Consider the following 19,707-nt stretch of genomic DNA (forward strand, 5'->3'; position numbering starts at 1 on the left):
ATATTAAACTTATAGCCTGGCATATGAGAAATGCTCAAAATTTGTTCTTATGATCACTAGATGATACACCCCACGGGGTTTTTTTAGAGCAGGTATTGGTTCTTTTGAACTCATTTTGAACTAGTTTGCCTTGTTCGCTGCTATGTCAGCAGTGCCCTGTGAGTCCACGTCCCAGGGACGTCCCAGGGACACAGTTACTATTTGCTGAAAGGATGAATGAAGGTTATTACTGTTTAATAAGCCAGGAAATAAAGGATGAGAAAGAGTGAGAGAGAGGGAGAGACAAGAGCAGCCTACTGTGGAGAGCAAAATAAAAAAAGAAGAAAATTAACCAAAGTGTTGTCTAAACCCAAGTCAACAGACAGAAAGTCAAAGAACTGTCCCAGTGTGGACTGAGGCCACACTTGACAGCAACTGCATGTTTCCAGCACTGACAGATGGAGGGATTAGTGGTAACATCAGTAGACAGAGGGACTCCAGAATAAAGGGCAAGCTTGAGGCAGGTCAATCTGAAACAATTTAGGCTTTGCATCTCTTTAATTTGCAGGTCATTCAGGAAAGCCATTGGTCAAGCAACAAAATTATTAGCAGCTCTCGGGAAATGGGGCATGGACCCTGATACTACAAAAGGTCAAAACTCCAAACACAGATAAAAAAGGAAGGTGTCCGGGGTGTGGCTGAAGCCAAGAGAAAGTAGAGAGAAAGAATACGACTAATGCTTGGAGAAACAGCCACCACAAGATGACAAAAAGGAGCCATTTCAAATTTCATACTAACGCTGCCTATCTTCAGAACTGTGGGTTTAAGTGGTGGGGAGAAGGCTCCGAGGTCTGGTGAATTGATCAGAATGATGTGTGAAAAAGAACAGTAACCCTGGGCCACACTATAGCCCAGCAGAACGGACCATGGAGACATTCGTACTCACTGTACCTGAGAGCGTACATCTCTTCTTCATTTTCTGGCACTGATCTGCTTTGATCTTGGCTGCTGTGAGCAAGTAGGCTTCAGTAGCATCATATCCCATTTCTGATAATACATTCCAGTAGTGGATGAGGTGCAGCCTTGTCCAGAAGCTCGGGCTTTGGGTCTTTGTTATAAAGTCGGTGATACTTGTAACACAACGTATTAGTGGAAGTTGTTTCAGTATTTCATGCCTTGAAGGCAGCTGTTCTGCTTACCACATCCCATTAGCCTCTCTGTAAACTTCTTTGCTAATATGACTTTAGTAGGTCACCAGATAAACATGAGCCTATCACTATTTACCAGCTGAAGCCAATGCCGGTCCTCTGGCCCCTCCTCAGGCCAGGCTCCCTGAATCTGCCAGCAGAGCCAGCCCCTCCCTCTTCTGAGCTCACCTAGGTCTGTGTGAAGCCTTTCCCACCATGGATAGCAATTCTCTGGCTCCACACCTTCCCTTCTAGAAGGAGAGCCATAGCTCCTTCACTCCTGAATTCCCAGGGCCTGGAACAGTCTGGGAGACAGCAGGGGTCAGTGAGAGATGTCTGCTGAATGAATGACAAGGAGAAAGGGGAGGGAGGGAAGGAAGTGGGGTGGAGGGGAAGAGAAGGAAAGAAACAAGGGAAGGAGGCAGGAGGGCCCAGCAGGAGAGCACGGTCTAGGCTTCATCCTTGCTCAACTCCAGGTCCTCCTCTCCTCGGAAGCCTCTTAACTTTGAGGGGAATCCAGGGGAGTTGAGAGAGGAAAAGAACCCTCTGCAGAGCCAGATGGGGCAACCCCAGGGATCCATAGGCCATAGAAGTAGGTCAAATGATGGTCCCACACGAATGAATGAACTGGTGTTGAATGAATGTATGTGAATGGATGTGTCTTGCTCAAGGGCATCGTGGTACCTTAGTGCTGCTGCTGCTGCTTAGTCACTTCAGTCGTGTCCAACTCTGTGCGACCCCATAGACGGCAGCCCACCAGGCTCCCCCGTCCCTGGGATTCATGTACACCCGTGATGGAGTCATGTCAATGTATGGCAAAACCAATACAGTATTGTAAAGTAAAATAAAGTAAAAAAAAAAAAAAAAAAGAGTACTGGAGTGGGTTGCCATTTCCTTCTCCAATGAATGAGAGTGAAAAGTGAAAGTGAAGTCGCTCAGTCATGTCCGACTCTTCGCGACCCCATGGACTGCAGCCCACCAGGCTCCTCTGCCCATGGGGTTTTCCAGGCAAGAGTACTGGAGTGGGTTGCCATTGCCTTCTCCGTACCTTAGTGCAGGGCTTAGCAAAAGGAATAGTGGAATCTGCCAAATGTAACATCAAAACAACGAGACTCACCTGGGACTTGAGAGAAAGCTGCTCAGATCCTCCCAGCAGCCGCTCATCTTCAAGTGCCAGGGCAGCTCCTGATACACTCTCCAGAAATCAGTTTGCCTTTGGAAGTATTTGACCAAGATTCGGTGGAAATGTGTTTTCTTGTGATTCATTGGGTCCTGGAAGCTATACGGACTGCTCTCTCTGACGGGAGTGATGACACCTATTCACAAATCAGTTACAGTCACTCTGCTATACAGCAGAAATTAACACATTATTTATGAAGTAAATCAACTATACTTCAATTTTTTTAACAACATAAAAATCAGTTACAGTAGAATGTATCTGACTTTTTAAGACTGAAAACACTACAGCAAACAGGTAACAGTTCAGTGGCCATATTCAGACAATAAAAGTCAAAGTATCTGGAAAAAGAAAAACTGAAACATCACAAATGTATCCTCTTATAAGGCAATTAAGAATTTACCAAAGAATTAGTTACAGTTATGATCACTGACCTAGATTTTGAGAAACTCTGTGAGCATGTTGACTTTCCATGTTGAGTCGTCCCCCTCCCCCAAGGAAATATTTGTAACCTACTTTGCAGTTTTAAATGTACACCATGGTTACTGCTTAAATGAGCACTTTGAAATATTAGAGGGTATGCATTTTTGGAGAAGTTAATCTCCTGCCTGCAGCTCACATAGGGCAAGGGGTAGCCAAGCAAATTAATTGCAAATTGGATGTCTGAGTCAAGATTATGATACTGAGTTTCCAAAGAGAAAGGGTTCCAATAGACCATACCCCCCTCCCCCATAAACAAGCTTCTCAAAAACAAAAGGGTTTTGTTTAGTTCAGTCTTGGTGATATATAGCCTTGAAAACTGAAGCAGAAGTATTTTTAATTTTCTGCTTGACACTTTTTCCTGCAAGATAAATGAGACATACAGCTGGATGGCACACCAAGCCCAGCTCTTCAGAAGAAATATAACCAAAAAAAGAAGCCCATTGTTCAAGTTATCATCCTGCATTTCTTCTGAAATGAATTCTAGGTCTTCTACCCACTTGGAGAGATGCCATGCTAGCTGGTCTAAAATGTGCTGATGTGCCTAGATGGCATGTGTGATGCTTAAAAGACCCCTGGAAGATGACTCCCCACCTGCACAGGGTGTGGAAAAGGCATTTTTGTGGGTAGGAAATTGGGAAAGTGGCGTGGAGAACGAGAGAAAATGAAAAGTAGGACAAATGCCACCCTGAGTCCAAGATTTGGAGTGTTAAACGCAATGCATAAAGTGTGCAAAGTGTTTTCCTATCAAACATTGCATTTTATTTTACTCTTTTACAAAATAATCTCTTGAGGAGGATGTGGAAACGCCTGTGCTGGTGAATTTTACATGTTCACTGACAGGGCGAAGGGGAGTCCAGATAGCTGGTGAAACTTTATCTCTGGGTTTGTACTGTGAGGGTGTTTCTGGAAGAGATTAGTGTTTGAATCAGTAGACTGAATAAAAAAGATTGCCAGTCTTCACACCAAAGCAACGGGGATGTGGGCCTGCACGATTTGCTTTCTCTAGAATATCTCCTGCTCTCAGATCTCAGCAGTGCTGGTTCTCAGACCTTTATTCCCTGACCAGGACTTATACCACTGACTCCTCTGGTTCTCAGGCCTTTGGACTTGGGCTTTCCTGGGCCTCTAGCTTGTAGACGACAGATAACAGGAGTTCTCAGCCTCCATAATAGCATGAGCCAAGCCTTCCTAACAAATCTCTTTCTATAACTCTATCTATCTATCTATCTCCTGTTGGTGCTGTTTCTCTGGAGAGCCCTGGCTAGGGACTTCCCTCATGGTTCAGTGGTTAAGACTCTGTGCTTCCACTGCAGGGCACACAGATTCGATCCCTGATCAGAGAATGAAGATCCCGCATGCTGTGAAGCATGGCAAAAAAAAGAGAGAGAGAGAGACAACCCTTGCTAATACAATCCCCATATAATAAACAGAACCTGTTTGAAATCAGAGAGACCAAGTGGCTTGTCCCTGGTCAGCACATGATCTGGGTGAAACAAAATCCATATTTTATGGCAAGACAAGGAAAATTTAAACACAAAAGTTCTCTACCCTCAGGCCTCCTCTCTCCCTGTTCTGTGCATAGTGTGTCTGCATTATGCACCCACCAGACCTCCCCCATCGGCAGGAAAACTGCTCAACCATAAACAGCAGCATTCTCCTGGCATCAACAAAACAACTCCTTAAAAGATAACATTCCTTCTTGATTTTGTAAAGGGGTCACATGGCCCACCACAATGGTGCTTAGATCTGGATTATGTAAACTGTCAATAATATGTCATTTGATACCACTCCAATATTCTTGCCTGGAGAATCCCATGGACAGAGGAGCCTGATAGGCTATGGTCCATAGGGTCGCAAAGAGTTGGACACGGCTGAAGCAACTTAGCGCAGCACCCATTCACGCATATATGTGGAATCTAGAAAAATGATACGGATGAGCCTATTTGCAGGGCAGGAAGACAGATACAGATGTACAGAGCAGACATGTAGACACAGCGGGGGAAGTGGATGGCGGGACGAATTGGGAGAGTAGCACTGACATGCTAACATACACACTCACGCCTGTGCTCAGTCGCTCAGTTGTGTCCGACTCTCCGTGACCCTATCAACTGAAGCCTGCCAGGTTCCTCTGTCCACGAGATTTTACAGGCAAGAATACTAGAGTGGATTGCCGTTCACTCCTCCCGAGGATCTGCCTGACCAAAGGATTGAACCCGCGTCTCCTGCGTCTCCAGCATTGGCAGGTGGGTTTTTACCACTGAGCCACTTGGGAAGCCCGTCCTGGGCAGCCCATATACACATTACCATGTGTGAAACAGACAGCTAGTGGGAAGCTGCTCCACAGCACAGGGAGCTCAGCTCAGTGTTCTGCGATGACCTACAGAGGTGGGACGGGGGTGCGTGGGAGGGAAGTTCAAGAGGGAAGGGATATATGCATATGTATAGCTGATTCATTTTGTTGTACAGCAGTTCAGTCATGTCCAACTCTTTATGGCCCCATGCACTGCAGCACGCCAGGCTTCCCTCTCCTTCACCATCTCCTTGAGCTTGCTCAAACTCATGTCCATTAAGTCAGTGATGCCACACAACCATCTCATCCTCTGACATCCCCTTCTCCTCTTGCCTTCAACCTTTCCCACCATCAGGGTCTTTTCCAATGAGTCACTCCCTCCCATCAAGTGGCCAAAATATTGGAGCTTCAGATTGTAAAGAAATTATACTCTAATTTTAAAAAAATACATCATTTGATGTATAACACTCTGTTTCAAAACACTTATATAACTGTGCCTGGTGATGGACTGGGAAGTCAGGTGTGCTACAGCCCATGGGATCACAAAGAGTCGGATAGGACTGAGTGACTGAACTGAACTGAACAGGTGGAACAGTTCTCAGAGTCTTCTGAGATGCTCTTTCTGGGTTTTAACCCTCAAATTTGACTTGAATAAAATTTTTCAATTCTTTCTTAGATAGACTGATAATTTTTCATTGACACTTCTAAATGTAGAAGGATTCAAACCTTCTGACTTTATGCCAGTGCTCCTCCAATTACATGTGGGATGTGAGGAATGGCTTGACCATGGGATCATCTGTGTTACAAAGTTCAGTGTAGTTCTCACAGACAAACTGGCTGACATTTACATAGTGCTGTTGTCTCTTAGGGGCCTCCCAGGTGGCACAGTGGTAAAGAATCTGCCTGCCAATTCAGGAGACCTGAGAGACACAGGTTCAACTGGGTCCAGAAGATCCCCCAGAGAAGCAAATGGCAACTTGTTTCAGGATTCTTGCCTGGAAAATCCCATGGACAGAGGAGCCTGGTGGGCTGTACAGTTCATGCATTCACAAAGAGTCCGACACAGCTGAGGCTAGATTTCACTGTGTGGATGAACAACCCCCCAAGTCTCAGTGGCTTAAAAGAGCAAAGATTAACCATGTCCATCACATGTTGGCTGGAACCCCAAATCCAGGTGGATCTCCTCACCCCAGGATGGATGGAGCAGTCACCATCTTGAACATGGCCAGTCAGCACTTACAACTCATGGGCAGAATCAGCCACAAGCACCACCCAATAAGAGGCAGAGTATTAATTTCAAACAAAAGCAGCCTGCAGGTATATATGCCTAAGAGACCAGTTTGCCTCAAAATGACTGACATGACATCTGGACAAAAGATGTTAAAATGTAGCCCTTCACCAAAATATCACAGCAGACAAATGCTGTAGCCCCAGGCTTTGGGATATTTTTCATCCTTTAGGAATGGGCTTGCTTCTTATGCCAAGGCTGCATGGAACTGAATTATTGAAACTACAATTCCTGGTGCTTCTAACAAAAACTAGCATTCTCAGCCTGATTCTGAAGAAAAAAACTTGCAGTTATAACCACAGTGAATAGTGCCAGCAGTGCTTTATTTTGGGGCTCATCTTACAGGGAAGGAGTACAGCATGAACCCACAATTTTACCAGTAACACCATGACCCTTCAGTCCCTAGACCTCCAAGAATGTTACTGTTCTTGGTCAAATGGAGAGATTGAGAGCCTTGTAAACCATCATAAAATGGAGTGAATAGAAGAGCTGATGCTACATCCAAGAACATCCTCATTCCTCACCCTGCTCTTCTCTGCGTTATGTAACTTAAGAGATGGTAGGAATGATGTCAATGTGGGAGGGGAAAAATAAAAAGGATTCATGTGGTTTAAAAAAAAAAAAAAAGTAAAAGAGAACACAGTAAACTGAAAAGGAAATTTAAGCTTAGAATCTTGCCAGAGGCTGTCATTTAAAGGGTTTTAAAGTCCTGAGACGTGAGGTCCCCTGTGTGAGTGATGCCCAGAGAGTGCTCTGACTCCAGGTAAGGTTCTGTGACTGCTGTTTCTCCGATTCAGATCTGCAGTTCTTTTCAGGAAGGGATAAGAATTTGATTTCAGAACTAAGGCAGAGACTGCTAATTCCTACCCCAAATCCGTTTCCCTCCTCTTTCTTAGTGACAGATTCCCACTTTGGTTTAGGGGAGCAATACACCCAGCTGAAACTTCTATCCCCAGATTCCCCTGTAACTGTGTGCTGTGCTTAGTCGCTCAGTTGTGTCCGACTCTTTGCGACCCCACGTAACTGGCTATGGCCAAATGACGAAGTCCTGGGTCAAACAGACTTAAGTGAAAATGTTGGTGGAAAACTTCTAGGAAAACTCTTTAAAAGGAAATGCAAGCCCTTCTCCCACACCAGCCCCTGTCCTTCCTATTGCTTGAAATATGATGGCTGGAGCTCCAGCAGCCATATTATGTCCAGTAGTCACAAACATGAGGTAACCTTGAGAATGTAAACCAGCGTAACAGATGAGGGACAGGGAAGGAGCTGGGCTCCAGATGACTCTGAAGAGCCACCAACATAGGCTTGGACTGCCGACCTCCAGAAGTCTTTCAAATGAGAGAATCAGTCAGTTCAGTTCAGTCGCTCAGTCGTGTCCGATAAACCCTGGTATATTAAGCAACTGAAATCATGGCTCTGTTACAGCCACATACAAATCTTAATTTATGCAACCATTTTAATGCATATTTATAGGCTCATTTCTACTCAAGAAATCCCAGCTATAACTTTCCCTTGGATGCGACTCTCACCTCCCCTTAGCCAGCAGGTGTCTGCACAGATTTGAGCCTTACCCAGCAGCTTGTGTTCCACGGCGCTTCGCAGGGACTGGTGCCGGAAGTACAGGAGGCCGTTGGGCTTCTCCTGGAGCCAGTGTCTGGTGGCATTGCGGAAGGCAGCCCAGTGCAACGTGGTCACTTTGTAATGCCCCTTGTAGCCCAGCATGTCCAAAAGCTGGTATATCTCGTCCTCGGCCAGCCCACAGTGCGAGACGCTCAACAAACACAGGGTGTCAGACACCCAGCCGTCCAACCCTGTGCAGACAGCACACTGATGAAGGTGACAAAGAAGGGCTCACACATGCCATATCATTCTACATGTTGTGTGTGATCAGCCAGCTCATTTCTTTCCATCATCCCCTAGGTGGATACTATAGCCGCCCCATCGTACAAATAAGAAAAATGAAGCACAGAGAGGTTAAGTAACTTACCCCATGTCACACAGAAACCAGTGCAGAACCGAGATTTGAATGCAGACGGTATGGCTACAGAATCCATGTTCTTGACCATTAAATTATCACCTACATTGTCACAACAAATCCATCTGTGTCAGCTACGGTTACCAACTGGCAAGCTTGCCAGTTCTGACACAGCATTTCTCCTGAGCAGTCTTTATTTAAAGATTTCCAACATCAGATTTGCATGTACGGGCATGAGAGGCTTTTCTGTCTGGCTGCTGCCTACTGCACATTCATACACACCACACAAGCCAGCCACCAATTACTCACCTGACCCTCTAGATGTTTGCACCGTAGTAAGATCTCCCACTGGATCAACCAACTCTAAAGAGATCCTTAAGACCACGGAGAAAAATGAGAGCAAGGTCTACCATTCAAAATGGATTTCTTATGCTATTAAACAGGACTGGGGAATGAGGCTCCAGATGCCTGCATCCTTTCAGCAGAGGCAGTTGTTCAGACTGATGTGCACAAGCTTCCTCTGAGGTTTGCCCCTGTTCAACTAAGCTCTCCTGGACCTGTGGTTGAACTCAGTGGGCCTGAGTCAGGGTCAGCGGACAGCACTGGGAGGGGGAAAATTGCCTATAAAAGGAGCAGTCCCTATGGGGTGTGGGGTGGGGAGGACCCGGGCTTTCCTGCACAATCCTGGAGACATGGGTCTAGCCAAAGGCACAGCTGTGGGCAGTTTTGCCTGGATGATTCTTCCTGGGGTACAGAGACCTTGTTTTCACCTCCGTGCAGGTCAGGGAGGGCACACTAAACTTGAAGTTAACTTTCTCTGCAGAAATGCAAGCTCTAGACCAAAAAAAAGGGGGGACAGATAATATGCCGGAGCAACAAACAATGTGCCTTTCATTCCCAGTATCTTCTGCTTCTCTCTCAGAGCTCCATCTCCCCAACCCTGCTCTGTTCTAATTCACTTAAAAGACAGCTGTCACAGCAGAAATGAAGAGAGAAAAACTCAAGTTTCAAGAGACTTTTGAGGCTCACAGTAGAGCCCATGCCTTGTGAGAATAAACTTGGGTTTTTGAGAGCCTGATTGTTGAATATTGAACCACAGATTCCTGGCCAACTTTTGGACTAATTTCTTTTTTTTTTTTAACCACAAAGAGCCTCAGACAATTACAGGAAGATGTAAAGAGGACATTTTTTTCCCACCCAGGAAGAAAAGAGATTTTGCTGAATTCAGAAAAGTTAAAAAAGAGACAGATCACCTATTCCATTTTTCTAGATGATCTCTCTGCCTCTCTTTTAACACCTTCCTGAGTTCAGCAAAATTTGCAAAACAGAGACACAGTCATAGAGAACAAATGTGTGGATACCAAGAGGGAAAGGGAGGTAGGCAGGAGGAATTGGGAGATTGGGATTGACATAAATACATTATTGATACTATGTATATGTAGATGACTAATGAGAACCTACTGTTTGGCACAGGGAACTCAGTGCTCTATGGTGACCTGAATGGGAAGAAAATCCAAAAGGGAGAGAATATATGTACGGCTGATTCATTTGGTTGTACAGTAGAAACTATCACAACATTGTAAAGCAACTATACTCCAATAAAAATTGATTTAAAAAAGAAAGAGAGAGAGAGAGAGAGAGAGAGAGAGAGAGAGAGAAGAAAGCAATAAAGTTGCTCAAGTGGGTTGATGAGCAGGGGCCAGAGCCCTCCCCGTGAAGCAAATCAGCTTGGAGCAGAGAGAGACCAGCCTCTGGATGCATCTGAGACCTGATGGGAGGGAGGACCTGAGCTTCCAAAAGCCTGGAAGGCGGCAGCTCTACAGATTTCCCAGTGCCACAGGAAGAGGTGGAGAGGAGAAATGGCTGTGGGAACACTGGGGGAGACCAACAGGCCCCAGACCTCCGAGTGGCGCAGTGCGTGGCCACATTCTCTGTCGGGCATGTGGATACCCACAAGACTGGAGGCTCAAGCAGAGGGAAGGAGTGAGCCGACGATGCCCATGAGGATGAGGGCACGTGGCAGCAGATGGTGGCATACATGGAACCACCCCAGAACAGATGGGAACACAGGCATCCCCGAGGATGCCAAAAACAGGGCACATCAGTGTTGATGGACCATCTGGAGCCACGACCACCTCAGTGGAAGACAGCGGGGACAGGTGACAACCAAGGTCACCCAGCACCAAGGCCTTCAGATCTGAGCTCACCCCAGCAGGGTCACAGCAAGGACACAAACCCTCACACAGCTGAAAAAGTCCTGAATCGACTAAAAACACACTAAACGGATGAGCTTAACCAGAATTAACCTAGTTTCTGCCATCAGTGGGACTGTAGGCTCAAAAGAAAGATTAAATTGAATCATAGAAATAATAAAGGCTCATTCTTTAGACCTCTGAGAAATGTGACTAAAATCTATGCCTAATGTATTTCTCCTTATGATCAACACACAGAGCTCCCTGGGTGGGGCTGCCAGATTTAGCAAATAAAAATATAGAGCCTCTAGCTACATCTGAATTCAGGTAAACAATAAATCCATTTTTGGCATAAGTATATTCCAAGAAATATTTGGGATATACTTATATACAAGATTATTTGTTACTTATCTGTAGTTTAAATAATTTTTAGTATATTTCCCATGCAATATCTGGGATATACTAAAAGATTATTTGTTGCTACCTGAAATTCAAATTTAACTGGGCAAACTGTACTTTCTCTGACAATCCTCTCCCTCAACCTTCCTCCCTGGAGATGAAGGCAGGTGTGGGGTGGGGGCGGGGGTCGGGGTGTGGGGGGTGATCTTCCTCCCTATGGACTCAGACCAGGTGGTTAATACTGCTTAATGCCTACCTTCTCCCGAAGCCACAGTGTCAGAATTTGCCTTTTTTTGTTTCAAAGCCCAACTATAGTCTTCAACCCAGCGTTTCAGAATCAACCCCCAGAGCTCCTGAATCGAGGCCGCCCCCAAGTACTCCTTCAGGCACTGGAACTCGTTTCGGTAGATTCTGCACTCTTGGTATTCATTTGCCAGGATTGTGAGCTTTAAAGGACTCAGGTTGGTTTTTTTCCTCAAGCTGTATCTGCTCTGTCGGAAGGGGTCTCTATTGGAAAAAGAGAGATACTCTCTAAAGATGCGTAGTTGGGCTTCTTTGTCCACTGTGCTGACGAGCTCCACTGTCCTCACATCAGGGCGGGCACACAGCGACTTGTAGGAGAGGCTGGAGGAGATGGTGCTCATGATCAGCTTGCAGTGAGGAGATAGTGAGCCTGGCAGCCAGGAGATGTCTTTCACCTGATGAAAAGAGTCAAAGACGGTTGAAAACTTCACAGCTTTAAAACTACTTTGCTGGTGCAGGTGGTGGAGAAAAAGGAACCCTCTTATGCTGGAGGAACCCCTCTCCACTATGGAGAATAGTATGGAGGTTCTTTAAAAATAAAAAAATAGAGCTACCACATGATCCTGCCCTCCCACTACTGAGCATATATCTAGAGAAAAACATAATTCAAAAAGATATACACCCCCCAGTGTTCACAGCAGCACTATTTACAATAGCCAAGACATGGAAGCAACCTAAATGTCCATCAACAAATACAAGGATAAAGAAGGTGTGGTACATATGTACAGTGGAATATTAGTCAGTCATAGAAAGAGTGAAAAACAGTCATTCGCAGCAACATGGATGGATCTAGAGACGGTCATACGGAGTGAAGTAAATCAGAGAGAAAAAGAAACAAAATATGACATCACCACTAACTGGAATCTAAAAAAAGATACAAATAGACTGATTCATAAAACAGAAACAGACAAGATATAGAAAATAAACACAGTTACCAAGGAGGAAGGAGGGAGGGTAAACTAGGCGTTTGGGGTTAAAATATACACACTACTACATATACAATGGATAACTAACAAGGACCTACTGTATAGCACAGGGAACTATACTCAGTATCTTGTAATAACCTAAAATGGAAGAGAATGCAAAAAAGAATATACATATATATATATGTATAACTGAATCACTTTGTTGTACACCTGAAACTAACACATTGTAAATCAACTATATCTCAATTTTTTAAATTTTTAATAGATTCAGTGGAATATAGTAAAAAAGTATAGGGCAAGGATTGGGGTTACAGTTACTAACAGCAACCTGGATAGCAAGCAATATGGTGCTAAGACAATACCAATTCACTCTCCATATTGACTGACTCACCTCTCCATTAGGGATCTGATAGTACAAATGCAGACTCTGAAAAGAGGTTCCTACAAGTAAGCACTTTAACAAAATGACAGACTTCTGAAGAATGACCTACAGTGATGGCCAGAGTGCAAACTGAAACATTCAACTGAAAATGAAGATACTTCCTTGTGCTGAGAACTGTCACTTTGGGTAGCAATACTATCATAAATTAAATGGTTTCATTTTGGAATAAAAGAAACGCCTAATAAAATCTTTCTGGACTCCTTTAATAAACAGCTTTTTCCATCCCTCTTTGCCTAATAATAGCAACTCTCATATCCTGACTGCTTACTCTGAGCCAGGCACTGTGTTGAGTGTGGACCGACTGCACTGGTTACTTACATTTTTAAAATTTTCTGTATCTTACGTTGTTTCCACATCTCTCGGGGGAACTTACAGATCCAGGGAAATTGCTCCTCCCAAGGCCATCCAATTCCTGGGAGCAGTGGACAGCTTGCATGAAACATACCTTCTGTGTGCAGACAAGCCAACCCATGACCACACCCTGACCCATCTTCTTATTCAACTTTTGCTCACCAAGCCAGTACTTCCTCTGCCCTAAATCATCCAAGGGTCAGGTGCCAGACAGTGAGGGAAAGCCCCTATGCCCCAAAGTCCACTAGAATTTTTCAAACTAGCAATCCAAGACTGTGTCCTCTGCCCTGCCTTGCCTTTCCCATGAAAACCCCCAAAATAATTTTGTTGTATATTCTGATCTGCCTTATCTATACTGATTTTTCCATATATCAAATCCCATTGATTGGTTGCTATGTTTAGTTTTTCTTCTGTTTGAAGGGATACTGGATCAATGGCACCTCTAATGCTTTTTAGTGTCAGTCATTGCTTTAGCCCCTGGCTCCTGTCTTCTGCCTTCTGACACCCTAATATTTCCCCCCAGAGCCCTGCATGACAAGGCATGTCTTCTCTCCAAAAGTGTAAATCATAACTAATTCTTTCAATGCCATTGGTTTCTCCATGCCATCACTCAGTTATCCCCCTATAAATTAAATCCCAGGTATAATTTTATTTCATTAACTCATTCAGTCCCCCTAACAACCCTCCAGAAAGGCCAAGGAGGAAACTGAAGCACAGAGGGCCTAAACGTTTTATCAAATTCATTATGAGGGTAAGCAGCAGAGCTGGGATTCAAACTAAGGGTCTGGCTGCAGGGGCTGGCCCCTCACCACTGCACTGATGCCTCAGAGAACTGCCTGACAGCCCCTCCTCCTGCAGAGCTCTCCCTGTGCCCCTCTTCCAGGAAGCCTTTTCCTAAGGTCCAGTGTTTTTGTTAGAGGCCTTCACAATACTACATACTGATCCCTGCCAGCACTTAGCACAGCTGTCATTTTATATTTATTTATGTGATGATATTACTAATATCTGCCATTCCCTGCTAGAATGAAAGCTCTATTTCTTAGGGACTATGTCTGTCTGCTTACAGTGCTTTTCCCATGGTAAGCGGTCAATAATTATTTGTTGGATGTATGGTGGTCACCATGTACTGAATTAAAAAGCAGATTACAAAATAATATGGTATATAACTTCATTTATATAAGCATATGTATGTGTATACAGCCATCCATAGAAAAAGGAAGGTTTAACAATGGTGAGGCTGTGAGGATATTTAATTTTCTATTTTCTTCTTGTTATATGTTCTATGAGAAATATACATGAATCACATAATTTATAATTATGCATGTATAAGTTTCAGAGAAAATGCTTCACAAAGTAATGACTAATACTAAAAAGCATTGGAGGTGCCATTGATCCAATATCATTTCAAACAGAAGAAAAACTAAAGATAGCAAACAACTGATAGAATTTGATATATGAAAAATTAAGTATAGATAAGGCAAATCAAAATATACAACCTAAAGAATATAATAGGGGCCCAATAAATGTCTGATTGAAGTATAAAATAGTGGGGCAGAACTGTGCAGCAGTAATGGCCAGTTTCCAGAACCAGGCTTCCCATGCTTAAATTCCAAGTCCACCATCTCCTTAGGACCTTCAGCAACTTGTCTAATATCTCCAAGTCCAATCCCATTTATATAAATAGGGATGATGATCCCAGTCTATCAAGGATTGTTGTGAGAATTCAATGTAAATATCTCTAAAGTTTCTAGAATAGTGCCTGGATCATTGTGTTACGTAAGTATTTGTTTCGTAAAGTATTCAGAAGTAACTAGAAGCAGCATTGGCTATAACTATAGATATGCAATGCAAGGGAATGATATTATGTACATTCTAAATTAAGCCATTTCCCAACAAGGACCTACTGTATAGCACATAGAACTCCACTCAATGTTATGTGGCAGCCTGGAGGAGAGGGGGGTTTAGAGGAGAGCCATATACATGGGGGTTTAGAGGAGAGCCATGTACATGGGGATTTAGAGGACAGCCATGTACATGGGGGTTTACAGGAGAGCCATATACATGGGGGTTTAGAGGAGAGCCATATACATGGGGGTTTAGAGGAGAGCCATATACATGGCTCCATGTATATACATGGCTGAGTCCCTTCTCTGTTCACCTGAAATTATCACAACATTGTTCATTGGCTATACCCCAAAACAAAATAAAAAGTTCAAAAAAATTAATTAAGGGGTTTTCTTTTTATTAAATAATAATAAAATAGATATTATTTTGAAAAGAGATTACCTTCTCTCCTGAAATCCCATAAATGCCAGCCAATTCTTCAATTCCGTCCAGTACAAGTATACATGGCTTTACATTGATGGAAGCAATGAACATGTCTACAAGAAGCGAAAAGGCCAAGATATTTGCATCTTCATTGAGAATATCAGTTTCAAGCTGGGTACCTGCAACATAGAAATGTGCTCAAATCAGGTGAAAATGTTTCCATCACTGCTAAAATATGTTAATGGGTTGGGGAAGCAGAAGGGGTTGGGAACGATGAGTGCTGCTCACAGCTGCACGACACATGCAGATGGCGTAGGATGGCGTGTGCGTGCTCAGTCACTCAGTCTTGTCTGACTCTCTGCGACTCCATGGACTGTAACCCACCAAGGTCCTCTGTCCACGGGATTTTCCAGGCAAGAATGCCGGAGTGGGTTGCCATTACCTTCTCCAGGGGATCTTCTCGACCCAGGGATCGAACTCGAGTATCCTGTGTCTCTTGAATTGGCTGGCTCTTTACCAATGAGCCATCTGGGAAGGCCATATGTGTGATTAGCAGTCTCAAAATATTCAGCCCTAAAGGGGCAAAGATATTTACCACCACATGTCTCCTATATATTTTCAGGATTTTATATAAAAAATATTATGTATGATCCAAAGCGCTACTCTCACTTTCCAAAATGCAAAAATTGATCATGTTACAAAGAACTGGATGGGAAGAAAGAGAAGTCAGGCTATGTGAACTGTGAAGCTTCTGCATCCCCTTAAGATCAGTTCCTGTTTGGGGGTCACAGCCACCACTCTGGGGGTCCAGCTGTGTGCACGCACACACACACACACACACACACACACACAACAACTCCTACCCACCACCTAGTTTCTTTGGTCCTGGCTCATTTTAAACCTAACACAACTGATCCTAAATTACTCTACCCTTAGTAATGGACCCCAGACCTTGGATTCTAGAAATTACTAGGGAGAATTAAGTTATGAATCAGCAAAGACTAAGGAAGTAATTTGAGAGGACCAACTTACAGGATGTGATTAAGTGACACACTAGCAGCAACCCAAAATGGTAATCACCTACCTAATATTCTAAGAGCACTTTGTGACATACAATTTCTGCCTTGCTTTTAATTTTCAAAACTAATATTTTTCAAATAAATTACGATCTGTTAGGATCTAGAAATCAAGTTATGCAAAGAAACTGGACTGGAGTAAGTTTCTTAAGTATATGAAGATTTAATCTATTTAAGAATCCACCTGCCAATGCAGGGGACACAGGTTCGATCCCTGATCCAGGAAGATCCCACATGCCTTGGAGCAGCTAAGCCCATGTGCCCCAACTACTGAGGCTGTGCTCTAGAGCCTCTGAGCCGCAATACTGAGCCCACATGCTGCAACTACTAAAGCCCACGTGCCTGGAGCCTGTGCTCTGCAACAAGAGAAGCCACCGCAATAAGTCCATACGTGGCAACTAGAGAATAGCCCCTGCCCTCCACAACTAGAGAAATCCCTGGGGCAGCAACGAAGACTCAGCACAGCCAAAAATTAATTAATTTTTTAAAGATTTGCTCTATTTTGTCCAAGCAGGGAGAGTAACTGTATTACACAGAAGCATAACTGTGCTAACATCAAGAAAGACCTCTTGGGGAAAAACAATGAGATGTTGATGAAGCCCTCAGCACAGCATCTGGCACCCAGAAAGTCTTTAATAAAAGGAGCTCCTTGTTAGTCAGGGCTGCTGCCAGGGTCCGGAGTAATACAGTGAGGAAACATGAGAAGCGGAAAGGCAGAGGCTCTTCTCTGACCTTCTATGAAGCCTGTCATGAAGGGGACGTCAGCTGCAGCTGCCTAGCAGGCAAGGGCACTTGGGTCAGAGATTTGGCCATGGGTGGCCAGTTCTCCTCTGCTAGATCACTATATCCTGGCCAGCAGGGGTGGGGACGGAGGAGCAGAAATGTCAGCTTCACCCAGGGGAGTTTTAGCATCCCCACGATGGGGAGGGAGGGCAGGGCTCACAGCCCACACAGGCGCTGCAGCAGCGGACAGCTAAGTTGGGTACGAGAAAATGCTCTCTGCCTGAATCTTCCTGTGACCTCTCAGGCCTGGCTGTGCTCTCAGCAGTGGCTCCTTCTCTTTCCACACCCACCTCCCCCAGGTCCAGCTTCCGAGCCAAGGCGGTGATGCTAAACGATGCTGGAGCCAGCCAGCCCTGCTCATCCTGGCCTCCCCCAGGCTTCTGTGTAGCATGCATGCGTGCTCAGTCGTGTTTGACTCTTTGTGACCCCATGGACTGTAGCCAGCCAGGCTCCCCGGTCCATGGGATTTTCCAGGCAAGAATACTAGAGTGGGTTGCCATTTCCTTCTCCAGGGGATCTTCCTGACCCAGGGATTGAACTCACATCTCCTGCGCTGCAGGCAGATTCTTTACCGTGGAGACACTGAAGAACAGCTACCAACTCTCTTGCTTTCCATCCTCACTCCCCTTAGTCTAGATAATGAATAGGACTTTCTTGTTTCCCTCAGCTGCCCCCTACTCCCTGCTTCTTTCTCCAGCTCAGTGAGGAATAATAACAAAAGCAATAACAGCAAACTGTGCCAAGGACCCATTTAAGTTCTTTACATGTATCATCTGTTAACCCTGACACAGCTTTCTGTAGGTACTATTATTCCCATCCCCATTTTAGAAGTCAGAAACTGAGGCACAGATTGCTTAAGTGAACTGCCTAAGATCACACAGCTAGTAAATAGCGGAGCCAGAACTGAAAATCTGGGCGGGCCAAGTCCAGAACCACTGCCATCCCATTAACAAGCAGAGGTGTTGCCTGACTGTCAAGTGTTCACAGGCTGTTAATGAATTTATTCTGCTTTGTCAGCTTAAAGATTTGTTTGAAAGGCAGCAACTGTTTTTATTAGGCGCTTTCCATACCTAAAAAGACACTCAAGAAAACAGCAATTTATTTGGGGAATAAAATCATAATTGCATGTGTACAGTTGAGCATCTAATCATCAGCCTTGCCAGAATAAACACCTTTGGGATGAGCCTGAGTGGTACTAGTCGCTTTTTCTTAGAATCAGACACATCTGCTGCTACTGACTTTGACTTTACCCACTTAGCACACTCTGAGAAATGTAGCCACTAAAAACTCACGCCCACATGTTCACTTTATTTACTCACAGAAACGCCTATACACACACACGCAGAAGGAAGCTCACATATTTGTCCCTTCATCCAGAGATGATCTACACCCATCAAAACTCACCCAGGGCCCCGACGCTCGCTCAGTACCCAGAGGCTCATGTGGGTACAAGCCCCGGGTGAGAAGGGATGAAGTCTCCAAAGCAGGAAGGGTCAGAGACATACAAACATGCAAATACACAGAAGGCACCTAATGATGATGATAATATCTAATATCTGCTGGTGCTGAGGTTTCTCTGGTAGCTCAGCCAGTAAAGAATCTGCCTGCAAAGCAGGAGACCCGGGTTCAACTCCTGGGTTGGAAAGATCCCCTGGAGAAGGGATAGGCTACCCACTCCAGTACTCTTGAGCTTCCCTGGTGACTCAGATGGTAAAGAATCCACCTGCAGTGCGGGAGACCTGGGTTCGACCCCCGCAATGGGAAAAGCCCCTGGAGGAGGGCATGGCAACCCACTCCAGTATTCTTGTCTGGAGAATCCCCATAGACAGAGGAGCCTGGCGGGCTACAGTCCATGGGGTCACAGAGTCAGACCGACAGAGAAATTAGGCACAGCACAGCACTATATGCCAAGCATTGTGTTAAGTGTCTTTATTTCTCAGACTTTATCTTAGTTCGTCCTCTCAACTACCTATAAGACATCTTTTTCCTTCCTATCCATATTTTACAGATGGGAAAACTGAGCCAGAGAGAGTTAAAATAACTTGCCCAGGTCTCACAGCTAATAGAAGCCGTCGGGTTCCCCAGCTGCTCCTAGAACAGAGGTGGATCCCATAGGACTGTTCTCTCTGCCCATGTAAGCCTTGCATCTTCAATATCTCCTGACCAAAGCAGAACTCTTGATTACCCTCAAAACCTGCTGCCCCATCAATGTTGTCCCATTTCAGTGAACCACCCTGACCGTCCACCTAGTTTCCTTAAGCCGCAAACTAGGAGAATCCGTAATGTCTCCCTATCCTTCAATTCTCACATTCAGTTCCTCAGTGTGTTCCCATCCCTCCCCTCGCTACTCCCCTCCCCCAAGCTATCACCTCTTCCCACTTGGACCACTGTGATGGCCTCTAACAAGTGTCACTGCCACTATGCTGACTTGCCCACACCTATTTCTATACAGGAGACGATTTTGAGCTTTGATAAATACCAACCAAATCATGCCAGTCCCCTGCTCAAAATCCTCCACTGGGCTCCCACTGCACACAGTAGAATCTAACCCAAGTTCCTGTTCTACAAAACTCAGATACAAAGTAGCC

The 19,707-nt window shown here is 44.7% G+C and overlaps 1 protein-coding gene across 1 annotated transcript in view; it reads right to left on the minus strand.

Annotated features, from left to right (window-relative positions):
- LOC128048757 (putative tetratricopeptide repeat protein 41) overlaps positions 1-19,707 on the minus strand; it is a 72,380-nt gene that overhangs the window by 43,037 nt on the left and 9,636 nt on the right. Inside the window, 5 exon segments of the mRNA XM_052641181.1 lie at positions 931-1,109; positions 2,284-2,482; positions 7,976-8,215; positions 11,227-11,668; positions 15,279-15,439. Coding sequence (XP_052497141.1) covers positions 931-1,109; positions 2,284-2,482; positions 7,976-8,215; positions 11,227-11,668; positions 15,279-15,439 — 1,221 coding nt within the window.

Source organism: Budorcas taxicolor, chromosome 5, assembly GCF_023091745.1.
Source record: "Budorcas taxicolor isolate Tak-1 chromosome 5, Takin1.1, whole genome shotgun sequence".
Lineage (NCBI taxonomy): Eukaryota > Metazoa > Chordata > Mammalia > Artiodactyla > Bovidae > Budorcas > Budorcas taxicolor.